At 44.9% G+C, this 21868-nt stretch overlaps 4 protein-coding genes across 4 annotated transcripts in view; 2 read left to right on the top strand and 2 right to left on the bottom strand.

The window, feature by feature from the left end:
* Nucleotides 1-129, bottom strand: part of LOC118422016 (centrosome-associated protein 350-like) — a 47258-nt gene extending 47129 nt beyond the window's left edge. The window contains exon 1 of the mRNA XM_035829520.1: nucleotides 82-129. The gene's annotated coding sequence lies outside the window, so the exon portion shown is untranslated. The remainder of the gene's footprint in view (nucleotides 1-81) is intronic.
* Nucleotides 130-984: 855 nt separating this feature from the next.
* Nucleotides 985-12875, bottom strand: LOC118422015 (centrosome-associated protein 350-like). Its single transcript, XM_035829519.1, has 17 exons — nucleotides 12711-12875; nucleotides 11869-12009; nucleotides 11621-11664; nucleotides 10891-11094; nucleotides 10453-10537; nucleotides 9394-10179; nucleotides 8587-8835; nucleotides 7853-8008; nucleotides 7177-7290; nucleotides 5830-6018; nucleotides 5312-5470; nucleotides 4808-4939; nucleotides 3250-3554; nucleotides 2634-2767; nucleotides 1883-2193; nucleotides 1345-1479; nucleotides 985-995 (listed from the first exon to the last, which is right to left on the bottom strand). Exons 2-17 carry the CDS (start codon nucleotides 11957-11959, stop codon nucleotides 985-987), a joined length of 3105 nt encoding a protein of 1034 aa, XP_035685412.1. The 5' UTR covers nucleotides 11960-12009; nucleotides 12711-12875.
* Nucleotides 12876-12944: 69 nt separating this feature from the next.
* LOC118420715 (tRNA wybutosine-synthesizing protein 3 homolog) lies at nucleotides 12945-17322 on the top strand. The gene is made up of 6 exons (XM_035827670.1): nucleotides 12945-13156; nucleotides 13601-13672; nucleotides 13969-14067; nucleotides 14580-14651; nucleotides 15397-15530; nucleotides 16587-17322. Exons 1-6 carry the CDS (start codon nucleotides 12977-12979, stop codon nucleotides 16777-16779), a joined length of 750 nt encoding a protein of 249 aa, XP_035683563.1. The 5' UTR covers nucleotides 12945-12976; the 3' UTR covers nucleotides 16780-17322.
* A 1125-nt stretch (nucleotides 17323-18447) lies between these two features.
* LOC118422014 (receptor tyrosine-protein kinase erbB-4-like) lies at nucleotides 18448-21490 on the top strand. The gene has a single exon (XM_035829518.1). The coding sequence runs from the start codon at nucleotides 18695-18697 to the stop codon at nucleotides 21488-21490; it is 2796 nt and encodes a 931-aa protein (XP_035685411.1). The 5' UTR covers nucleotides 18448-18694.
* The last annotated feature ends 378 nt before the right edge of the window (nucleotides 21491-21868 follow it).

Raw genomic sequence — 21868 nt, 5'->3', positions numbered from 1 at the left:
CACACACGCACACAGACACACGCACGCACACACACACACACACACACACACACACACACACACACACACACACACACACACCTGCGTGCGCCCTGACGGCAGTCTCCAGTCCAGGCCCTGCCGCACGTGGTGCCCTCTCACACACACACACACACATATACACACACACACACACATATACACACACACACACACACACACACACACACACACGCAAGCACACACACGCACACATACACACGCACGCACACACACACACACACACACACGCGCGCGCGCACACACACGCGCACACACACACCTGCGTGCGCCCTGACGGCAGTCTCCAGTCCAGGCCCTGCCGCACGTGGTGCCCTCACACACACACACACACACACACACACACACACACACACCTGCGTGTGTCCCGACGACAGTCTCCAGTCCAGGCCCTGACGCACGTGGTGCCCGCGGTACGCCGCCTGGATCTTTGTCGCTGCCGCGGCCTGTCGTCTGTTCCGCTCTGAGTCTGCGGCATGCTGGGTAATACTGCTGATACCTGGGGGGGGCAATGCATAATTAGAAAGATTGACAAGCATGATTTTCCTTAAAAAAAAACAGCTTAGTTACACAAACTGGCAAGAAATCTCAGTTTGAACATGCAGCTGTTTTTGCAATTGACACTTAACAACAAATGAAACATAATCTTTTTTGCTTTCAAATCTAAGAGATGACAGAAAAGAAAAGAAAAAAACAATTTGTGCTATTTTTTTACCCAATACTAACTTCAGCCACACACTTCAGACAGTTTACCTACCAGGTAAGTCCCCCGTGAAGGCCGTGTAGTCCCTGTTAGAAGAGGACGTGCTCGGGAGAATACCTGGCTGTTGCCGTGGAGACGTGTCTGTTCTGCTGTACGCCCAACGCCCAGCGCCGGTCGGTGAGGCTACAGCGTAAGGAAATGTCAGAATTTAGCTTTATTTGCACATGGCTTAACATGTATCTTTACACAACAGCTACAGAAAAAATTACAAACCTTCTGTATCATAAAATAGCATGTTTCAGCTGACGACTAAGGACATCATATTATATAAAAAGAATTCGACAACAAATTGAGAAAGAAAGATGTCAGCGCATGCAGCAATGTACAAAATATATCATGTGTGTAAATTATTTTCGATTGACAAGATAGATCAACAGTTAACGATCAATTCATGTTAACCATCAAAATCTTACAATGCCACTGTAAGGACAAATAAATCTGACATAATAGACACACTGGCTAAAAATAAAACAGAAACAAATAAATAGACTAGAAAGAAAAACGTCAATAATTTTAAAGAATAAGTAACATGATGCACTGACCTTCCTTTCCCCCCTCGAGCCCTTCGACAATCCGCCGAGCCTCCGTCTCGATCCTGTCCTGAAGTGACTCTGCCGTGGCCTGGAGTGCCGCGATACGCTCCGCTTTACTCCGACCAGATGAACTCCGGTAACCTCCTGGGGAACAAGGGGGAACAAAAGAGCTTTGATTTAGTTTTTGTTACAATGAAATTATTCAAAATGAACAATAAACAAGCACAATACAGACATCCTCCCAGATAGTTAGGAGTAGTGCATAGGAATAAAAATATTTTGCTAAACAATAATGCAATATGAACAAGGCCTATATGTAGTAGTCTTCCGAAAACCAACCACTTTACTCTAAGAGTCTAACAAAGGCCATGTGCAAATCCTTCAGAAAAAACGGTACCATAAAGGCATAAATACAAAATGGTAATGATGATATAATAATTGAGAAGAAAAGGCAGCTCTTAAAGTTTGACAGTGTCAAACAATCTAGAAATGAATCCTGGTATAAAATTTAATATGTTTCCTATTCACTGATGAAGAAGTTCCTCACCGACAGGGTATCTCGAGTACGTCGAGCTATACGGACGCGAACGGGAACCCCCCACATCATAACCACCGTTGCCTAGCGATGACACGCCCGACCGTGCCGACAGGTCCGGCTGTTTCCCGTGGAGCTGCTCGATGTACGCGTCGTGGAAGCTGATTGGTCGATCGGGCTGGGCGGCGGCCTCTGTTCTGGAGGGGATTCCCCGGATGGAAATGGAGGGGACGGTGGTTGCCGGGGGAACAGTTGTCGTGGTAACAGAGGATGCAGTTGGTGCTGATGGTCTGGATGGAACAGCAGCTGTGTGCTCTGGGGACCTGGAAACATAAACATGTGTTAGATAGATCTGATGGTCTTGTCTTTGAACTTCAAACAATGGAAAGCTTAGAATATTCTCAAGAAACAGTCATATTTCAAACCAGTACCAGTCTACTTTGAAGCTTAAGACAACAACAATTTTATTTCTCAGACCGCCTAATTAAAGGTAATGTACACAGTACAATCAAGTGTTGTGAAGTGAAAGCCTTGATCTTAAACAGTTTGAGTCTTTTGCATAGCCCACCTGTCCGAGTCAGGTGTGACCACAGGTGTCCTGTCTTACCTGTCGGAGTCAGGTGTGACCACAGGTGTCCTGTCTTACCTGTCGGAGTCAGGTGTGACCACAGGTGTTTTGTCTTACCTGTCGGAGTCAGGTGTGACCACAGGTGTCCTGTCTTACCTGTCAGAGTCAGGTGTGACCACAGGTGTCCTGTCTTACCTGTCAGAGTCAGGTGTGACCACAGGTGTCCTATCTTCGCTGGACACAGAAGCACTGGAGCCGCTCCAGGGGCGCTCCGCACGGCGGCCTGCGTTCTCCTTGTCTGACTCCTCACTAGCTGTGGGTCGTAACACCTGGGGTGGGAGGGGGGCGACATTGGGGGGTCAAAGGGTGAAGGTCACAGGAACAAGCTACAGTATCATCTTACAGTGAAGAAAGCCTTTATACACATGGTATTATATGTGATAAAATCTGCACAATCTGTCCATCTGTCTTCCTACCAATCTCACATGGAATTAGGCATCTTGAAAATCATTCCAAGGTCAAAATACACCGCAAGGTGCCCACAAGTGCAGTTGAGCGTAGGAGGGGCCTATGCTGTGATTTTGGTCCCTACAGTGTTTCAAGCTGTTTTTAATTATAAAAACCTGACCAATTTACCACTCTTAAAAACATCCCAGACTTGCACTTTGACATCAAGTCTGAATATGGCTGGATGTTTAACCGTCATTAACGTATTAAGCCTGAATATTTACTTTCTGGAAATCTTAAACTAACCTTAACTAAATTTTAGCGCATCTCAAGTTTTGAAAACTTTCCTTACAGTAAAACTTACAGGTCTCCTGTCCTCGTGAAAAGGGTGCCGTTTGGGCAGGTCCACTTCCCTCCCGGGGGGTTTCACAAACGTGCTGCCCTTCGGCTTTGCCCTCCTCTCCTCCCTCACATGCTCCCTCCATCCCTCTCTCCGCTTCTTATCCAGCTCCTCCAACATCTTCAGCTTTTCCTCCTCGGCTTTCTTCTGCGCGTCTCTCTGTTCCTTCAGCTTCCGCTGGCGCTCGTTGCGCTTCTTGTTCATGTAGCGCCGGACCTCGCTGTGGTCGTAGTGACGCAGCTTTGTGGCAGGAAGCTCCGATTCTTTCACTGGGAGAAGGAAATGTTACAAATGAGAGAAGGAAATGTTACAAATGAGAGGAGTTACAAGGCTTCTTGTTCATGTAGCGCCGGACCTCGCTGTGGTCATAGTGGCGCAGCTTCGTGGCAGGAAGCTCCGATTCTTTCACTGGGGGAAGGAAATGTTACAAATGAGAGAAGTGTTACAAGATTTCTTGTTCATGTAGCGCCGGACCTCGCTGTGGTCATAGTGGCAAAAGCTTTGTGGCGGGAAGCTCCGATTCTTTCACTGGGAGAAGGAAGTGTTACAAATGAGAGAAGGAAATGTTACAAATGAGAGGAGTTACAAGGCTTCTTGTTCATGTAGCGCCGGACCTCGCTGTGGTCATAGTGGCGCAGCTTCGTGGCAGGAAGCTCCGATTCTTTCACTGGGGGAAGGAAATGTTACAAATGAGAGAAGTGTTACAAGATTTCTTGTTCATGTAGCGTCGGACCTCGCTGTGGTCGTAGTGGCGAAGCTTTGTGGCAGGAAGCTCTGACTCTTTCACTGGGAGAAGGAAAATGTTACAAATGTGAGAAGGAAATGTTACAAATGAGAGGAGAGTTACAAGATTTCTTGTTCATGTAGCGCCTGACCTCGCTGTGGTCATAGTGGCAAAGCTTAGTGGCGGGAAGCTCCAATTCTTTCACTGAGAGAAGGAAATGTTACAAATGAGAGAAGTGTTACAAGATTTCTTGTTCATGTAGCGCTGGACCTCGCTGTGGTCGTAGTGACGAAGCTTTGTGGCAGGAAGCTCTGACTCTTTCACTGGGAGAAGGAATTATTACAAATGAGAGAAGGAAATGTTACAAATGAGAGAAGTGTTACAAGGCTTCTTGTTCATGTAGCGCCGGACCTCGCTGTGGTCGTAGTGGCAAAGCTTCGTGGTGAGAAGTTCCGAGAGAGAAAGCAAGATCAAGGGAGAGAGACACAAATGAGGTGCCTTGCTTCAAAACAGCGTGTCTAAAAGATGCATGGTTGCATCTCTGTCTAAAAGCCTGACTCATACTATACTTTGGCATCCCCCTTGTGTTTTACTAATACAAATGTACATATACAGATAAAATCAAGTTTTCTTCTTCGATTATTTACAATAGCTTTTGTGATATTGTTGTAACTTTGTGGCTAAGTCACTGAATAGAAGACAACAGACAAAGGGAGAAAGGGAGGCACAGAGAGAGAGAGGGAGAGGGACAAAGGGAAGAGAGAGAGGGAGTGAGGGAGTGGGAGAGAGAGTACCTACCAGGAGAAGCCTTGGGTGCCTTCCTTTTTGCAGCCTTGCTGGGTTTGCTCTGTGCCGCGGGTTTGCTCTGCGCCGCGGGTCTGTCTGGTGCCGCGGGCTGCTCTGATTTTAGCGTGCTTGAGTCCTCATCATCTGTATATAAACAAATACTACTGTTTACTGGCCAAGTAAATAATGTGAACTAACAATGCACATAAGTAACAACTTTGAAACTGCAATGTAAACAGTCTGTTTTAAATGTGTTTTCAAGCTACTGGTCAAATGAAGAAATAGTTTCAAAGTTTCACAAGTCGTTAAAAAAAGCATGGTTCCCTTTGAAAATGGGTACAAAATCTTTGAAACTGTCACAATGCGCAGTTTTAATTGCATGAAACTTTTTAGAACTTTTGTCAGTATTTTAGATTATTTTTCCCATCCCGTAGCAATAAGAACTACATTATTTTGAAGGAGAAGAAAGAAATTAACAGGACTGCACATTGTATTTTATCTTCTTGTCACCCTTACCTGACTTGTCCAGCTGTAGGTCATCGAACACTCCTCTGGCCTCCCTCGACAGGACCTCCGTGTTGGGGGCCTTCCCATCATCCATCGCTGCCGCGGGATGCTGGGATAGGTCCTCTAGAGGATGCTGGGATAGATCATCATCTGATGACATGTCTTTGTCTAGGAAAAATATTTAAAGAATGAATTTACAAATGCTTCATCGTTCCTGCCCCCTATCTGTTGGTATGAGAAGTGCAGCTCTCAAGTTACAACTTTATTCTCCTAATATGAGAGATCGCAACAATGTCACAGTGACACCACTGGCAGGCAAAATGCAAGTGGAAGACAAGAGAGATCAATTTACATTAATTTGTAATTTGATCTGCTTATTAAATCCTAACTAGTAATTTAATCTGCTGACCACCAGTCATAGAATACTGTCAAAAACAGCCAACCCTAGAATACAGCTTTCCTGCCTGGCACAGGGCTAACCATATCACTACTGCCCCCTATCAGTTTACATCAGAACTGCAGCTCACCACTAGCGATGGTTTTATCGTCTTTATCTCCAGCCTTCCTGCCTGGCACCGAGCTGGACTCAGAAGCGGTGGATGTCGGAGTGTCCTTGGTGGGAGGTGAGTAGGACCGTTTGGGCAGCTTTGGGGGAGGACCCAACACTTTCAGCGCTGCCTTCTGGCCCTCGCGCCACGCTGATGTTGTAATGATGCCTACATTACAAAATGAAAGGGCAGTCAAATTTCTGAAATCTACAAATATGTCTAGCATTCCAGATGCATTCCCTCGTGCATAAGAAAGAAAGGCAAGGGGAAGAAAAAAGAAGAATGTTTAAGATATCAAGGAGGTTACGGAACATCCTTGAAGTTAAACTAAGAATAGGGGTACCAGAAAACGGAAGAAAAATATTTACCAAGGAACTGGAAGAAGTAAACGTACAGTGAATGAGGAAAAGAAGACACATTAAAATACAGTGTAGACAAAAGAATTCAAACTAAGTACCAGTTTACCAGAAAAAAAAGGAGAAAAAGATTTACAAAGGAACAAGATAAGGTAATGTACAGTGAAATAAGTAGACAGAGTAACATACAGTGCAGAGAGGAGAAGTCAAAGTAAGTGGCGAGGCCCCAGAGTAGGGAAGACCAGGACAGGAGACTGTGTGCCTGCGGGACAGGGCTGGCTTCTGGCCAGGGGAGGGGGGCGTCTGGGATGGGGACACAGACAGAGAAGAAAGAAAATCTGATTCTTGCAAGAAGACAAGCTTGCATGGACAGCAAGAAGAAATAAAAAAAGAAAGAAAGAACATTGCAATATGTCAACGGTACACTTTGACACAGACAGAAGAGAAAGAAAATCTGATTCTTGCAAGAAGACAAGCTTGCATGGACAGCAAGAAGAAAGAAAAAAAGAAAGAAAGAACATTGCAATATGTCAACGGTACACTTTGACACAGACAGAAGAGAAAGAAAATCTGATTCTTGCAAGAAGAAAAGTTTACATTGAGAGGAAAAATAAACAAACCGGTGCAATAGCTCTATGGTACGTGTAGAGTGCTTGCTTTGTACCCAGGAGGTCGCACTGTGGCCTGGTCATACCAGAGACTCAGAAAAAGGTACACAACTGCTTTCTTTCTTTGCTTAGCACTTTTGAGAAACAATTAAACACATAACTACTAGAGGGCTAGCCCCCTGCTGTAGTGTCTTGCAGAAATGTGTGGCCAAAGGACTACAGAAATGGACATGGGCAATGTCCCCATGCATAGATTACAGATCTAGATGCACATGCAATAAGAATTAACTAACTTTAAAGTAAAATGCCAACAAAGGAGTTACTGTATATCAAGATGACAACATGAGCAGACAGTGCTGTACCTTTCTTGGATGGCCGGGTGGTTTTGGCTGCCTGTGGAGCTCCCAACTTCCTCTGGGGTTTGGGGGACTTGGGTGCTGGGGCGGAGGCAGGGCGGGGCGCGGGGCGGGTCTTAGCTGTGGGGGAACAACAGGAGTTTATATTTGAAATATCTTAAATTAAAAATTCAATAGTGTAATCTAACTCAAATCTAGGGGCTACTCTATGACACAAGATTTTAGTTCCTCTTTGCTACATGTAAAGACTGGTTCAGCAAGGTGTGGCGAAAAACAAATTGCCAAGGGAACGCGTTCTTGCAATCTTTAGAATACTTTCGACGTCGCAGTACAATACCAATGGCTACACACCTGAGGCATTGCACAATAAAACCTTACATTTTACTATTTTCACAGAGAAAATTTGCTTGGTAGTCCCTCATCATCCACACTGACCATAGTATAATTTCAGAATTCTGTCTGCAGTAACCGTTTTCTTCAAAATCACTGTAGTAGAGAGACAAGAACAAAAGGATTCGAATCCAGGACCACCTCATCATATCCGAAAAACCCATTGTAGCATCATTGTAGAATCCTGTCTTTAATGGCCACCTGTCTCCACTACAAAAAAGTTTGACTGTATTGATATTTAAGCATGTCATAGCTTATATCAGCTTGATGAAATGCAGAATGGAGTTTTTACCCTTCGTTTTCTCTTTCCTTGGTGGCGGTGCCGCTGCCTCCCTGCTCCCATGACCTTTACCCCCAGTCTGACCTTTGCCCTGCTGCTCGGCCAGCTCCGTTTCCGTGACGACCTTGCCATCCTGGGTGCGGTACTTGGTGGCCGCTGTACTGAACCCTGGAGAACAGACAACAGCTCAGGATTAGATTACCAGTAGTCAAATACAACAAGTGGTCCTGATTGTTTCTCATGGAGGAACTTCCCATATTCATGTTTTGGCCATGCCTTAGGTGCAAGCCTTTTAAAAATTGAAACAACAAAAGATTTTTCGTGTTTGGCATTTAGACTGGATACTACTAGTGGTACATGTACCTCTGTCACAATTCAACTGTGGGAATTTGTTTAGTACTTCTAAAAGTACCAAAATTTAGTTGATCACAAGTTCTTGAAACAGCAGACAGGTCAGAAGAGTACAAATGACAAATGAAAAACCAAAGGAACACAGTATAAAATAACAAATTGGTTGATATGAGAATATAAGCGATATCGATGACGTAACAGTAACACACTGGCAGGTAGAATTGAAAACAGATGGAAGACAAAAGATTAACTGATACTTCAATTTGAAATTCTATCTGCTAATTTAGATACTTTGCTAACTAAATTTCTAAAGCTCTAGTAGGCACCAGTTGTAGAATACCCCAGAAGAAAACAAAAACAGCGATTGCTCGTATATGAAAAATCCCTTGACTGACCTTTGTACTCAGGTGGAGGAGGAGCAGACTTGATCTTCCTGATCCTGGGTGTGACCTCTGACCTGACCTCTGACCTGTAGGGCAGGTCCCCCCTGGATGCCACAGGTTCCTCTGCGGAGTGCAGCCGCCGGGCCGACAGGTCCTCCTGCTCCGTGGAGCGCACTCTACCGGTGGGGATAGCCCCTACATCCTCCGCACCCGCTTCTTTCCTCTGTTTCCTGATTCTCTCCTTCAGTTTCTCCAGTCCATCTGTGAGGAACATAGTTGTTAGTAAAGAAGGATTTGTGTACTGAAGACACACATAAACACCCGCTTCTTTCCTCTGTTTCCTGATTCTCTCCTTCAGTTTCTCCAGTCCATCTGTGAGGAACATAGTTGTTAGTAAAGAAGGATTTGTGTACTGAAGACACACATAAACACCCGCTTCTTTCCTCTGTTTCCTGATTCTCTCCTTCAGTTTCTCCAGTCCATCTGTGAGGAACACAGTTGTTAGTAAAGATGGATTGTACTGAAGTCACGCGTATACGTGTAACTTACTGTTATTAGTGTTAACTTGGCTTTGGGCTTTCATTGAGAATTCTTTCTATCCCCCTCCCCCCCACAAAAACAGTATCTACATTTGTACATTTAAACTGGTTTAAAGTTTATCAAACCACTCTTCAAGTTTCTTAGCCACATTGAATGAAGGTCAGTTTTTTCTTGGATATTTTTGGCAGTGCAAAAATCAGGTTTCTGGCTTCTCCTGCAGATCTATCTATTTAAAAAATATAATTTTATCAATTTTAATGTCTAAAAACTAGTACACACCTGACCCTCCCAGCTCTTTCTTCTTCCTCTGTACCACCTCAAACTTCCGCACGGGACTTTTCGTTCTCGTCAGCGCCTCTGCCGACATCTCGTCCGGCTTCTCTGCTGACGGACTCTTCTGTGTGCTCTGCGCTACCGGGCTCCCGATGTCCGGTCTGTCGTTCAAAAGACTCGTAACGTTGGAAATCCCTCGGCTGTAGTCTGTGGGAAACCTGTCTGATGTCGTTCTTGGTTCTGCTGTCCCGGATTCCGCGTTGTATCTGTCGTCAGCACGTATTCTGTCTCTCGCAGAGGAGAAAAGAGCGCCCGAGTGGTTCGCTCGTGAAGGTGACGTCGTCTCCCCGTCTAACAAACCCGCGCCTTGTTCCACGCCAACTCGAGCTGACGTGTCGTTCAGAACCTTAACGTCCGTGCTCGAATCCACGACGCTCGAGTCAGCGTGACCTTCTCTGGTGCTTCTGGAAAGGTCCGTTACCGTGTATGTCGGGGCGTACGCGTCGGCCATGTTTGTTGTCGTTCCGTATGCGCTATTTCCCGCGAGAATGTCCTCGGAACTGCCATGTAGGGAGGATTTGGGATCGACCGCAGAGCGGTAAGATTCGAGAGGGTCGCGGAATTCCACGCGTTTCGACCTGTCTCGGATGGGGTCAGGGATTCCGACTGGGCTGCGAGATCGGTACTCCCGCGAAGGTCGGGTCAGGTCAGAGGTCAGGTCAGAGGTCAGCCCAGCGGCAGTATAGCTCGTTCTACCCGTAGGTTGGTAAAGGTGGTCTGTGTACTTCCCATCTAGGAAGACAAATTAAAAGTCAGATTAGCCTTTTTTTTAAAATGCAACTTTAAACTTCTTATGTAAAGAAAGAGGTAATGAAATCTGCATTTCAAAGGGAACTGGTAGTCTTCAACTGTAACTTTGCTCCTCAGGAAATATAATACACCATTTGAACTTAAAATTCCCTAAAAGTCACTTGTCGCGACTCACCAAGAAATTTCAACCGCCTGAAAGAAAATCCTAGCTACAAGCCAGATCTACTGTACCGGGGTAAGTCCTTTCATACTGACCCATCCTGCTGACTTTCCTGGGTGCAGGGGTTACTTCAGGTCGATCCCGTGAGTACCTGTCTCTGCTCCGGTAGTCCGTTGTGCTCTGGGTGGGAGCAAAAACACAATGTCACATCTGTGGTTCAATCATTGAGAGAAAATAAAAACTTGTATAATTCTGCTCAACTGTGACAAATAACATGAACGTCTTTGGATGCAAGGAACACTGGACCTTTCATATCAATGTAGTAAGAAAGATGTCCTCAGAGCCCTAACCCTCTGATTTCCTTGTCTTCATTGCAATTGTTGAATTTTTGAAATACGATGAGCAAGAAATAAAATGGCATGGACTTGATATACGTGTATGAGTCATCTTATCAACATCTTGAGGACTGAGCATACTTAACAACATCTTGAACATGCTCGTGACTTTTCTGTCCTGATGACCTATGACCTCACCTCCGGGTACCCCGTGGTGATCTGGTAGGACGGGATGCGGTCCATCAGCACGCTCCTGTCGCTAGGCTCCCTGTCGTATCGCCGTGACGACAGGCTGACTCCGCCCGGTAACATGTACCTCCCCGCCCCATCGTCCGTACCGTTGCGGCTGGCGTCCATCTTGAAATGCTCTGCATCTTCGATCCTGTTCTCTGCCCGCCTTAGCTGCAAAACAAATTTTCTTATCATGAATCTATCGGGTGAAGACACTGAGACAGTATTATAAAAAAATACTCTTAAAAAATTACAATGTCTTCTCATACAATTACACTTACAGTCAAGCATTGTTGCTTTAAAAGTTTTTTACTATGTACAAGTGTCGAACAATTAGTCAGTTATTTCATGGAAGAAAAATTTTAAGGCTTGAATTGAAGGAAATGTTCTATTTTTGTTTTGTGCAATACGCAATTTATAACTTACCAAGCCAGTGTATATTCTTTGACCCTTGTATTGTTGTAAGATGGGAAACAATTTTGGATGCTAATCCTTCTTCAAATCAGAGGTGGGTACTATAGTTTGGGCCCTATTATATCGTAGAGAATTCTGCCTACACGTGTCAGGAATCCCAGAAGCAGTAGAATCAAATACAGTGGTGCAGAACTGTGCACTATGTCACTATGTGTGCAGACAGCTACAGAAGGTGCTTTAATTAAATAACCAAACAAACAGAGCAATGTTCATGTGTACTCACCACAGACTTGGCCTGTCCCAGCTGCTTCCATGCTGAACTCATGGCTGAAACACAACAAGACACAGATTGACTTTAAAAATTACCTTTTTTTATCATTTCTGTACATAAAGAATACTGAATAGGCCTTCATATTAACTATTGTGCTCACAGCCCAAAGTGGACTTGTCTTAACCAAACAGTTAGCAACAAAGACAAACAAAAAATATACTTACAGGGTTGTCACTTGCTCTAACAGAAAAAGATCGTACCTGTTAGTGACCCGCCATATCTCTCCGGCGATGGCCCCCGCTGCACAAGAGACGGCTCGCCAACGCGCCGGGCGCGGATGTTGGACGCCATGTTGAGAGTCAGGTATACTTATCTATATTTTGAAACAATAAGTCCTGGTCCTGTGTCAATGTACAGATATGAAACAAAACAAAGCATCATGAATACGTGGATAAATTGACTTTTTTTATAAATATAATGACAAGAGTACATCATTAACACAACATCTTTGCAAATCACACTGAAACAATCTAACAAGTAACCTGCGTCCAACATTGTTTGAAGGTTTTCTACTATCGAACTGTATTTTGTAGCAAGCTCTGTAGGTTATAGTTGCATCTTGCAGAGGGCATGTTTTAGTTTTACACAGACGGGCTCTTGTCTACGGCGGGTGCAAATCTTGCAAAGTAAGACTCCTCCAAACGCTACAGTCAAATGAAATCTGTGCTCGTGCAAACAGCTCAGACAGCTTTGGGCTTGGATGGATTGATATGAGACAACGAGAAAATCAGAACTTACGACTCACTGTGACAAAAAAATTATAATTTATAACTTATCCCTGCAGCAGTTGCGGGTTTGCAAGAACCTTCTAAACGATTCCAAAGATTTCCATATCTACGTTGTAGCTGCGATCTAGTGTAAAGAACACAAATAATTCCACTGGAAACCGTGAATCACACGGGGTGACTCATAGAAATATTTGCCGTCCGCGCGGCGCGCATTGTTGACGTTCTAAGGTGACAAAGAGCGCGGGACGGCCATCTTGTTTATCACATCTCTCGCGGTGGAAAATAACCCGTTTAGAAGGTCAAACACTACCTACCATTCCAGGTACACTGTTCCCAGACGAACTGCATCATCTTCTAGGTTGAAACAGAGACAAACATTTGATAGACGCAAGTAAAATCCATCAATTTCGCTAGAAAAATACATCGTGAAAAAAACGACTAGGATGCCGCCATTTTGAAATTCAATTTGGCGCTATGGATGACGGGATATTCAACGCCATCTATCAGATTTGATCTGAACTGCAGCAAAGATAATTGCTGTTCTTACAAAAGTCGCTAGGATTCAGTTCATTTTTTCAAGATGGCGACGCCCAGTGCTGCAGAATTCGCGAGGTGGAAGAAACAATGTCTCTCTGCCGCAGATTTGAGTCGCAAAGGCAGCATCGACGAGCCAATAGTAGAACTGGTCAACCTCATCAACGGGCAAGAATTTCTCTTCACCAAAAGCTCCTGTTCGGGGAGAATTTTAGTTTTTGCTGAGGTAAAACATTGCCCCCCTCCCCTTTTCAATGTGTTGGTAGAAACTACAGCTGTGCGATTTGAGCTTTGTTCCAACACAAAGCAAACACCGTGAGTTTCATGTAGATCTCTCTGACCTTCCTCAGAGAACTAATTGGTATAAATAAGTAAATGAAATTGTTTGAATAGTGTAGAGTATAGAGCAAGGTTGATAAAACTTTTTATTAAAAGCTCCTTGAGTAAGTAGAGTCTGATAGGCCAAAAAGCAGTTACTCAAGCAACTGGATGTGATTTTGGAAAACCTTCAGCGTTTTAGACGTCCATCCGCGATCCGGTGCCTTTCATCAGTGACAGTGGCAGAAAGAATAACTTGTAATTGCTTACACATGTAATCAGATCTTTAGTATGTCCTCTATGGGCTTATTGTATAAGGACAATAACAATGTGCATGTAATTTGATTTACAGAAACATGAAGAGAAGAAGAGAGGCTGTGACTGGCTGCTGATATCCCACACACAGGCTGATACACAGGCAGTGGTAAGGCAAGGACTCCAAGTCCAAGGAGGTTTTCTCTTGAGAAAAGTTAAATCCTCTTTGGGTAAGGCAACGATAGCCAATCTTATTTTTCGAAAGTTGTGAAAGACCTTACTAAGTACATTTTTCATACGTCCAAGAATAGGGAAATCAAATTGCTGCCAAGACCTAACCTTTAATAGTTTTTGTTACCACAATCATGATACTTGAAATTGAACTACAGAAAAGAACCATTCATAAATTTCATTACAAACAGTAACACTAACAGTACTGTATCTCCTTTACCTCCCTATTACCAGATGACAGCCCTGTGTGACCATACAGGGTCTGCTGTGTTCAAGTATGAACCATTTGTCCTCCATGCCCAGTGCAGAACCATCCAGGATGCCAGGCTCATGGTACATTCACCCCCATCAGTACTTTACCTTTTTTTTCATTTTTGTCTGTGTCTTTCAATGTGTGAAGCTGTACTTCTGCAATTCCTAATATGCACATTGCAGTTTTGCCTTTCATTCTAGATACTTAGCCTCATCTGCAGACTTCTATTAGCTCAGGGTTTTATTTCTTTGCACTGATTTGTGATTTATAACATGGTATAAAATATAAGGTTCTCTAATGCTGGGAGAGGGTGTTTCTGTCCTGGCATAACCCATGAAAATAGAGAGGGAGAGTAGAGGGAGTTTCTACTTGGCTATTAGTAAACCGTAGCCCATGTTGAAAATTGGAAATAAAAAAAATACAACTCAGTGTTGTTAGAGGTCTCAGTTAGCATTCAGATGAAGTCATAAAGGACCACCTTCACTTCACCATGATGTCTTATATGGTCCATTATGTCCATAATGTCTAATGTCTATGATGATTATGTCTAAATGAGACTCATTGTTCACTGTAATAATGTCCATCCTTGCAGCACCAGGCTGCCGTCCAGGCCGGCTTCAGGAACTCTGGGATCTCCCTGGGGAACAGGGGCAAGGTGGTGGTGGTGAGAGAACATATTTGTTTAGTAGGTCAATTGTTGCCTCAACCAATTGCAGGGTTCGAAATACAGGGTGCATGTGTACCCAGGTGCACCCAAAATTGGAGCTGTGCACCCAATTATTTTCTGTGGGTGCACCCAAATATTTTCTTACATTAATGTTTGTAAAGATATCAAAGTATGCTAATGTACATGGTATTCTTGACATCTAAGCGTTAGAAAGATAATTAAAATGGCTGTCATGGTACTTGTTTAAGAATTTGATAGCTTGTAACTAAGTTTTTTTATTAGGTTATTACTTTAATTTAAGTGGTGCACCCAAATATTTTGTGGTGCACCCAATTTTGCACCTAATCTCAAAAATGAATTTCGGGCCCTGAATAGGTTGTGCATGTCATAAAGGTTTTGGGTTTAGGACCCCAGGCAGGGATTTTTTTTTCCAAAGAGGGAACAGGGGTGCTCTGTCCTCACACCTTTAACATGAATTGCTTTTAATGGAACATATTGGAGAAACGTAGCCACTGGTAACACAAATGTTGTTACCTCTGATCTCATGGGGTCGTAACATCTTGCACAATTCCTGATGAATAACTAACATATATTAATGTTATATATACAGTGGTGCTGTCGGAAATGTTGACTGACGCAAAAAAAACTACTAGTTGCAGATTGAGTTAGATTGTCTACATTCTAGTAGCTCTTCTGACATATTCATGTGTGAGTGAATGAATAACTATATATGTTGATGCAGGCCATCAGAAGCACCCACACCCTAGAGGCACCCCTCTCGGACCGGGGAAGGATGTTGGTAGATGAACATTACATCAGATACCTGGTCACTGCAGCCAATGGCAAACTGGAGGAGAATGAACGCAGAGTTCAAAGGTCAGTGTCATGGCAACCATGAACTTTTCTTCAATGAAAATTGAGGAGTGGAGGCAGCACTTTTCCTTCGTTCAATCATAAACTAGCCAAGTGTTTTAATCTAATTGTGTTTATCTTCATGGGAGGGAAGCATATTGTTTTTGCTACATTTTTCTTCTTCCTCTCTTCAAAACAAATAAGGTCAATGCTGGTAAAGTAGTACTAGTAGACTTCTTATGATGTTCAATTACGTAAGGTAGCAAGTGGCAGGACAGAACTTGAGGGGCTGGTCACATATCTATGTGAATGTGTTTGAGCAAAAAATCAACAGACCAGGAGTTTGATTGGATGGACCATGTGAAAGTGGACAGCATGCATTTCCTTGTGTCTGTATCTGTATCTATATAGCCGGTATAGCCGCCCTTCGGCGTAACACACCAGCTTCTGTATCTGTATCTATATAGTCGGTAAAACCGCCTTTCTGCGTAACACACCAGCTTCTTGATCTGTATCTATATAGCCAGTATAACTGCCCTTCAGCGTACCACACCAGCTTCTGGATCTGTATCTATATAGCCAGTATAACTGCCCTTCAGTGTACCACACCAGCTTCTGTATCTGTATCTATATAGTCGGTAAAACTGCCTTTCTGCGTAACACACCAGCTTCTGGATCTGTATCTATATAGCCAGTATAACTGCCCTTCAGCGTACCACACCAGCTTCTGGATCTGTATCTATATAGCCAGTATAACTGCCCTTCAGCGTACCACACCAGCTTCTGTATCTGTATCTATATAGCCAGCATAATTGCCCTTTGGCAATATTAACACACCAGCATCTGTATCTGCAGTATCTACATGTATATAGCCAGTATAACTGCCCTTCAGCCTAACACACCAACTTCTGTATCTGTATCTATATAGCCGGTATAATTGCCCTTTGGCAATATTAACACACCAGCATCTGTATCTGTATCTACATGTATATAGCCAGTATAACTGCCCTTCGGTGTAACACACCAGCTTGTAAATGCTGCTTTACTAGTGTTGTTTTTTCTCTCTTCTTGTTCTTTCAGATTTTTTTGCAACCTGAAAGAGTTGCTTTCACGCCAGACTGCACAGCCTCGTGATGTCCAGCACAGGAAAGAGAAACACCAGGAGGAACGTAGAAAACAGCAGCGTGAGACGCAGCCAGACACGTGTGATGCTCAGGACCAGGAACTCTGCAATGACTGGGTAGACTTACAGGACCTGTTTGAAGGAAGTTGACATCATATAGTTTTTAGATGTTTGTATATAAACAACAAAGTTGATGTTATTTTTCCCTCTTCTTTTGCCATGCGTCACGGCAAAAGGTCATGTTTGTCTTCTGTTGTTTGTAAGTTATTGGAGGTGCTGTTGGTCAAACCTGTGCTGTTGAACTCCACGTTGTAAGCACCTGTTCTGTGTGACACAAACTCTGCTGTCTTGGGCTGTAACTCACTGTGGCCCCTCCCCACAGGAGGCCAGCGGATGTTGGGTGGGCTGCTATAAGCGAGATTTAATCAGGCTAGTAAGCGCCAACCTGTCACTATATTGACTTTTGCAATTGGTGGTCCGACCCTAGGTTATTCTTCCATTGACTCAAACATTAAGAACCCTGTCTACATAAAGGATAGTTGTCTACTGTGACCATCTCTTGATTGGGCGTTATAGACAGGTTTTGTTGTTTTGGGAGATACTAACAGTTGATCAGTGGATTCCTTGTTACAAATTCGCAAAGACTCACAGATCATTGGTTGAGTTTTCTAACAAGCTAACGAACGAAATTTTTGTCTTTTTGTTCATTTTTCCTAATCAAATTTCAAACATGACATAATGAAATAACACCAATAGAAATACAATACACTAACCTACAAATACTAATATAAACTGAATCGTATGCAGACCACAGCATCACATATTTTGCACACAATTCCAGTAGACCAAGGCTTTATGTCATTCATGACAGTATTCACTTTATACTCAAGTGCAGAAACAATCAAACAAATACGCCAATTGTGACACAAGATAAGGGATTAGGAATCCGTCACGACACACCATCATACCCGTGGGCATGTCACAGGTGTTATATAGAGGCTCTGTAATGTACGTTACGTGTAGGGGATCAGATTTCATAGAAGAATTATGATCACACACTAGTATGCTATCACTACCACCTTTACAAACGTCTACCTTACAAGTAATAGCACAAAAACAAAGCAAAAATATCTGCAATTCCTTTATAGCCTGTTGTGTTGTCCCGTTTGCTTTACCGATGTGTATTAGATAGGGCACTGTTACGGACCGGAACAATGACTAGTAACTAAAAGCTACTGCCATGTGTCACAGACGAAAACAGGTGGATTCCAGTTCAAACACCTGACCGTTTCCAGACCATATCCAGTTGCTGGAGTAACTACTTTTTGGCGTATCTTAGTACCTGGATGTCTAACCTACATCGACGTACTGCCACATCGGAGAAAGAGATTCGGAAACTAAAGACAGATGTCTTTGTAATATTGAGAACATGACCCTCACTTCGCCAGCTTACTATCCGTGTTGTGTACGGTAACTGAACAAGGGTATTATTCATTTACAGTAACGTTTAACTTAGAAAACAAATACATGTTCAAAAGCGGAAGTGATAGACCAACTTCGAGAGGAAACAGACCCTGTGTTAAACAGGGAAAAGGATCACGTTTCAAGCACTACTTGTATAGACAGGTCAATATGCCGATGCATGTGTGGCGTATGTTACAGGCCTTGTAACATTTCAGACCCATGGACATGGCATATATGTTACCGTCCTGTTGAATAATTAAGGGGCAGGTGATCCGGTTACGTGCATTGCCCACAAACCTAAAATCTTTAGATTTCTTTGTACGGGGAATCCCAAGCTGGTCACATAGAGGCACTTCCAGAAGTTCCACAGGAAGAAAGGGATCATGTTTCAGCAACTAAAGACACGGTTGCTTTCACTGTTGAGAATTTCATCCTACCTTCAATGACGTAGTATTCATGTTATATACGATATGGTTACTCACGAAATCAAATCAGGAACTTGGAATTATACCATCAGTATACACAAATACGCAACGTCTTTGGCATACGCTGACTTCAAGAGGAGAACATTGATGCCTTTAACGTGTCTAAAACATTCAGTATGCCTCCAAACGGGGTACTTTTCGTCCTTGTCATCTACCTAGTGACGGACTGTACTCTTGGGACGCTACAGTTGTCTGCGAACGTCCCAGAAAACGCTCAAGTTGGAGAAATCGTCACCAGTGTTCGGTCCGCGATAGGGGAAGGTTGGGAGGAAGTAAGGTGTGAAATTGTCGCCGGTAATAGGAACATACGCTTCCTTGTGACCGACTGCGTGATCCACGTGGCCCGTCCGTTGGACTACGGCGTCGAACCGAGCTATAACCTCACGGTAAACGTCACCGGGTACTCCGGAAACCCCGAGCAGCTGTATGTTGATGTACAAGTCCAAAACGTGGGGGGATACCCGCCTGTTTACAACGACACGTGCGAAATGCCAGTGCGGACAGAAAAGGGGAAGTCAAACCTGTCCTTTGACATAAAATTGACAATGGAGGCAGTGGGGGAGGAAGCTGGGGTGGTCTCTGTGTCAAAAAATGTTGATTTCCGTCGAAAACCTAAACCATTTTCATTTTCCGAGTTTTACGTCACAGGTAACAGTGATTGTGTGTTGAAGGCAACATGGGGCCCTGGCCATTATGCCGACATTAGAACTGTGGAGAGTCTCTGGCAGGGAAACCTAACGTGCCTCTATTGTTACGGCCCACCAGATGACGCGTCTGTCCTCGTAGTAGTGATCTTTGACGGCAGAAGACACACTAAGTGTGATATTGTACATTATGATCGTCTATTTCTACCTGCAATTGATAGTCACTTTATAGTTACCCTGTCAGCCGATGTAAGTGGAAACAAACGACAACATTTTAGGTGCGAACTACCTGAGAAAATATCCGTGGTCGCTGGGAAAGATGCAACACAATTTGAAGTGAACTTGTTGGAATTTGATGTCGAGCCAGTCGGATGTCCCCCTAACAAGTACGGTCTGTTGTGTGACCAGAACTGCACCTGTGAGAACGGTGCCCGCTGCCATGGGCTGAACGGGGCCTGCAAGTGTCAGCCTGGATGGCAGGGTGTCGTCTGTGACATACCTCACAGTACAGTGGTCATCATCGCGACCCCTAGCGACTCGCGACAGATTTACATCTCCGGTTCTGTAACGCTGCACTGCAGGGTTTTCCATCTGGCTGCTGACAGGATGATGTGGACATTTCCTAATAAAACGGAAAAGTGGCTGCAGGGCGCTCAGGAAGATCGTGTAAGGATCCACAACATACAGTCCGAACACAACGGTACCTACACCTGTACTGTGTTAACGGGAGATGGGGCGGTCGTTAACGCAAGTTATGAGCTTCAGGCCGTCGCTTGTCCTCCCGGAAAAACGGGTGAATCGTGCGAAGAGGAGTGCGTCTGTAGCCATGGTGGCAGCTGTGACCGGTGGGCCGGCTGTGTGTGTCCGCCGGGATGGACAGGAACCACGTGTCAGACCTCCTGCCAAGTTGGCAGCTACGGACAGGGTTGCAGCAGGCGGTGTCGGTGTCAGCATGACGCCACCTGCTCCCCTACCGACGGCCGGTGTAACTGCACGGAGGGCTGGTTCGGCAGTAACTGCAGCAGGCCCTGTCCCGCAGGTCTGTACGGAAGGAAATGTCGGCATGCTTGTGCCTGTAAGAACAGCGCCACGTGCCACAACGTGGACGGGACCTGCACCTGCGTGTCACCCTGGACTGGTAAGTTCTGTGACGTCATCGAAACGGACACAGACTCGAACACATTCCCGTTGTCTCTCCAGATTGTCATACTGATTGTTGCTGCACTAGTATTGCTAATACTCTACAAACGACAGATGGCTAAACATGGGGCGCAAGAAGAGCCTTTAGAGGAAACCAGAGTTCTACTAGAGCTGAGAAACATGGAAGATGACCTGGCACAGAGTTTGCAGCCCGGCTGGCTCAACCGGTGGGAGAGGAACGCCGACGATCTGACTCTGGACGAACTGGTCGGACTGGGCGCGTCCGCACAGATCAGGAGAGGACGGCTTCGAACGGCTGACGCTGACGTCACGGTGGCGGTCAAGTCCGTCCGCATAGAGGACAGGCGGTGCTACCGAGCCTTCTGCCGGGAAGTCGCCGCGCTGATAGCCGTGCACGAAAACGGTGAGGAAGAAAATGGCGGACATCCAAACATCGTCAAGCTCTTTGGGGTTGTCACGACGTCCACACCGAAGTGTATTCTCCTGGAATTTGCTGCCAAAGGCGAACTTTTGCTCATTCTGAAACAACAACCTCGGCTGAATGGTTCTCTTGGCAGGTTTGCCCGCTATGCCGTCCAGATATCCCGTGCCCTGGAGGAGCTCCGACGTCTGCGTATCGCTCACGGTGACGTGGCCGCCCGAAACGTCCTGGTCAGCTGCGATGACGTCGCCAAACTTGCTGACTTCGGTCTGGCTCATGACGTCTACGCCGAGACTACCTACGTGTCCTCAGGCAATGACGACGTCGACGAACTTCTGCCCCTGAAGTGGATGGCTCTGGAGTCGCTGGAGTCTCGCGAGTTCACGTGCGAGAGCGACACGTGGTCGTTCGGCGTGCTGTTGTGGGAGATCGCCGCCTTCGGGGAGGAGCCCAGCTACCAGCGCCAGCGCCAACTGAGTTGTCCCAAGTTGGTGGGGCTCCTGAGGCAGGGGGTCCGTCTGGACAGGCCGCCCGGATGTCCGGACAAGCTGTATGACGTCATGAAGTCGTGTTGGCGGGAGGAGCCGTCGGCAAGACCAGAGCCGGCAGAACTGGAGCAGAGGCTGGCGGAATGTGGCCAAGAGATGGACGCACTTCTGGTTGTGGAGAAGGAAACTTCTGTATAGCTGAGGGAGATATGCCGCTATATAATGTTACAATTGATATAAGAACTTCAGAAATGTTTTCCCGTCTATGAAATGGACAGAATTACTGCTAGGGTTTTTTTGTGCCTTGTGTCGTGCTTGAAGTCGGGTATTGTTATGTGATTGTAATAAAGAGCTTACATGTGTTCTGTTCGTTGTACTGTACTAATGTCCACAAGCAGTTCATGATAAGCAATAGACTACTTTGGCCTTGGCAAGAAGTTGAAAAGTCTAATTGACTATGACACGTACTTTGAACATGGCTACAATTCGTAAACTGTAGCCATGCATTCGCCAAATACAAAAGTTGCCTTCTGTGAGGGACAACCAAGTGACTAAAATACAAGACCCGAAACTCTA

The sequence above is a fragment of the Branchiostoma floridae genome, chromosome 8 (genome assembly GCF_000003815.2).
Source record: "Branchiostoma floridae strain S238N-H82 chromosome 8, Bfl_VNyyK, whole genome shotgun sequence".
Taxonomy (NCBI): Eukaryota; Metazoa; Chordata; class Leptocardii; order Amphioxiformes; family Branchiostomatidae; genus Branchiostoma; species Branchiostoma floridae.
This window is presented reverse-complemented; position numbering and strand designations above follow the sequence as displayed.

What these genes read in the sequence shown, in the direction of transcription:
- LOC118420715 (XM_035827670.1), top strand. Translation starts at nt 12,977, where the DNA reads ATGGCGACGCCCAGTGCTGCAGAATTCGCGAGGTGGAAGAAACAATGT. An exon ending in ACAGGGGCAAGGTGGTGGTG is followed by an intron (nt 14,652 to 15,396) that starts GTGAGAGAACAT and finishes ATGTTGATGCAG; the next exon opens with GCCATCAGAAGCACCCACAC. An exon ending in AATGAACGCAGAGTTCAAAG is followed by an intron (nt 15,531 to 16,586) that starts GTCAGTGTCATG and finishes TTGTTCTTTCAG; the next exon opens with ATTTTTTTGCAACCTGAAAG.
- LOC118422014 (XM_035829518.1), top strand. Translation starts at nt 18,695, where the DNA reads ATGCCTCCAAACGGGGTACTTTTCGTCCTTGTCATCTACCTAGTGACG.
- LOC118422015 (XM_035829519.1), bottom strand. Translation starts at nt 11,959, where the DNA reads ATGGCGTCCAACATCCGCGCCCGGCGCGTTGGCGAGCCGTCTCTTGTG. An exon ending in CGATAAAACCATCGCTAGTG is followed by an intron (nt 5,471 to 5,829) that starts GTGAGCTGCAGT and finishes TATTTTTCCTAG; the next exon opens with ACAAAGACATGTCATCAGAT. An exon ending in GTACTCGAGATACCCTGTCG is followed by an intron (nt 1,480 to 1,882) that starts GTGAGGAACTTC and finishes CTTGTTCCCCAG; the next exon opens with GAGGTTACCGGAGTTCATCT.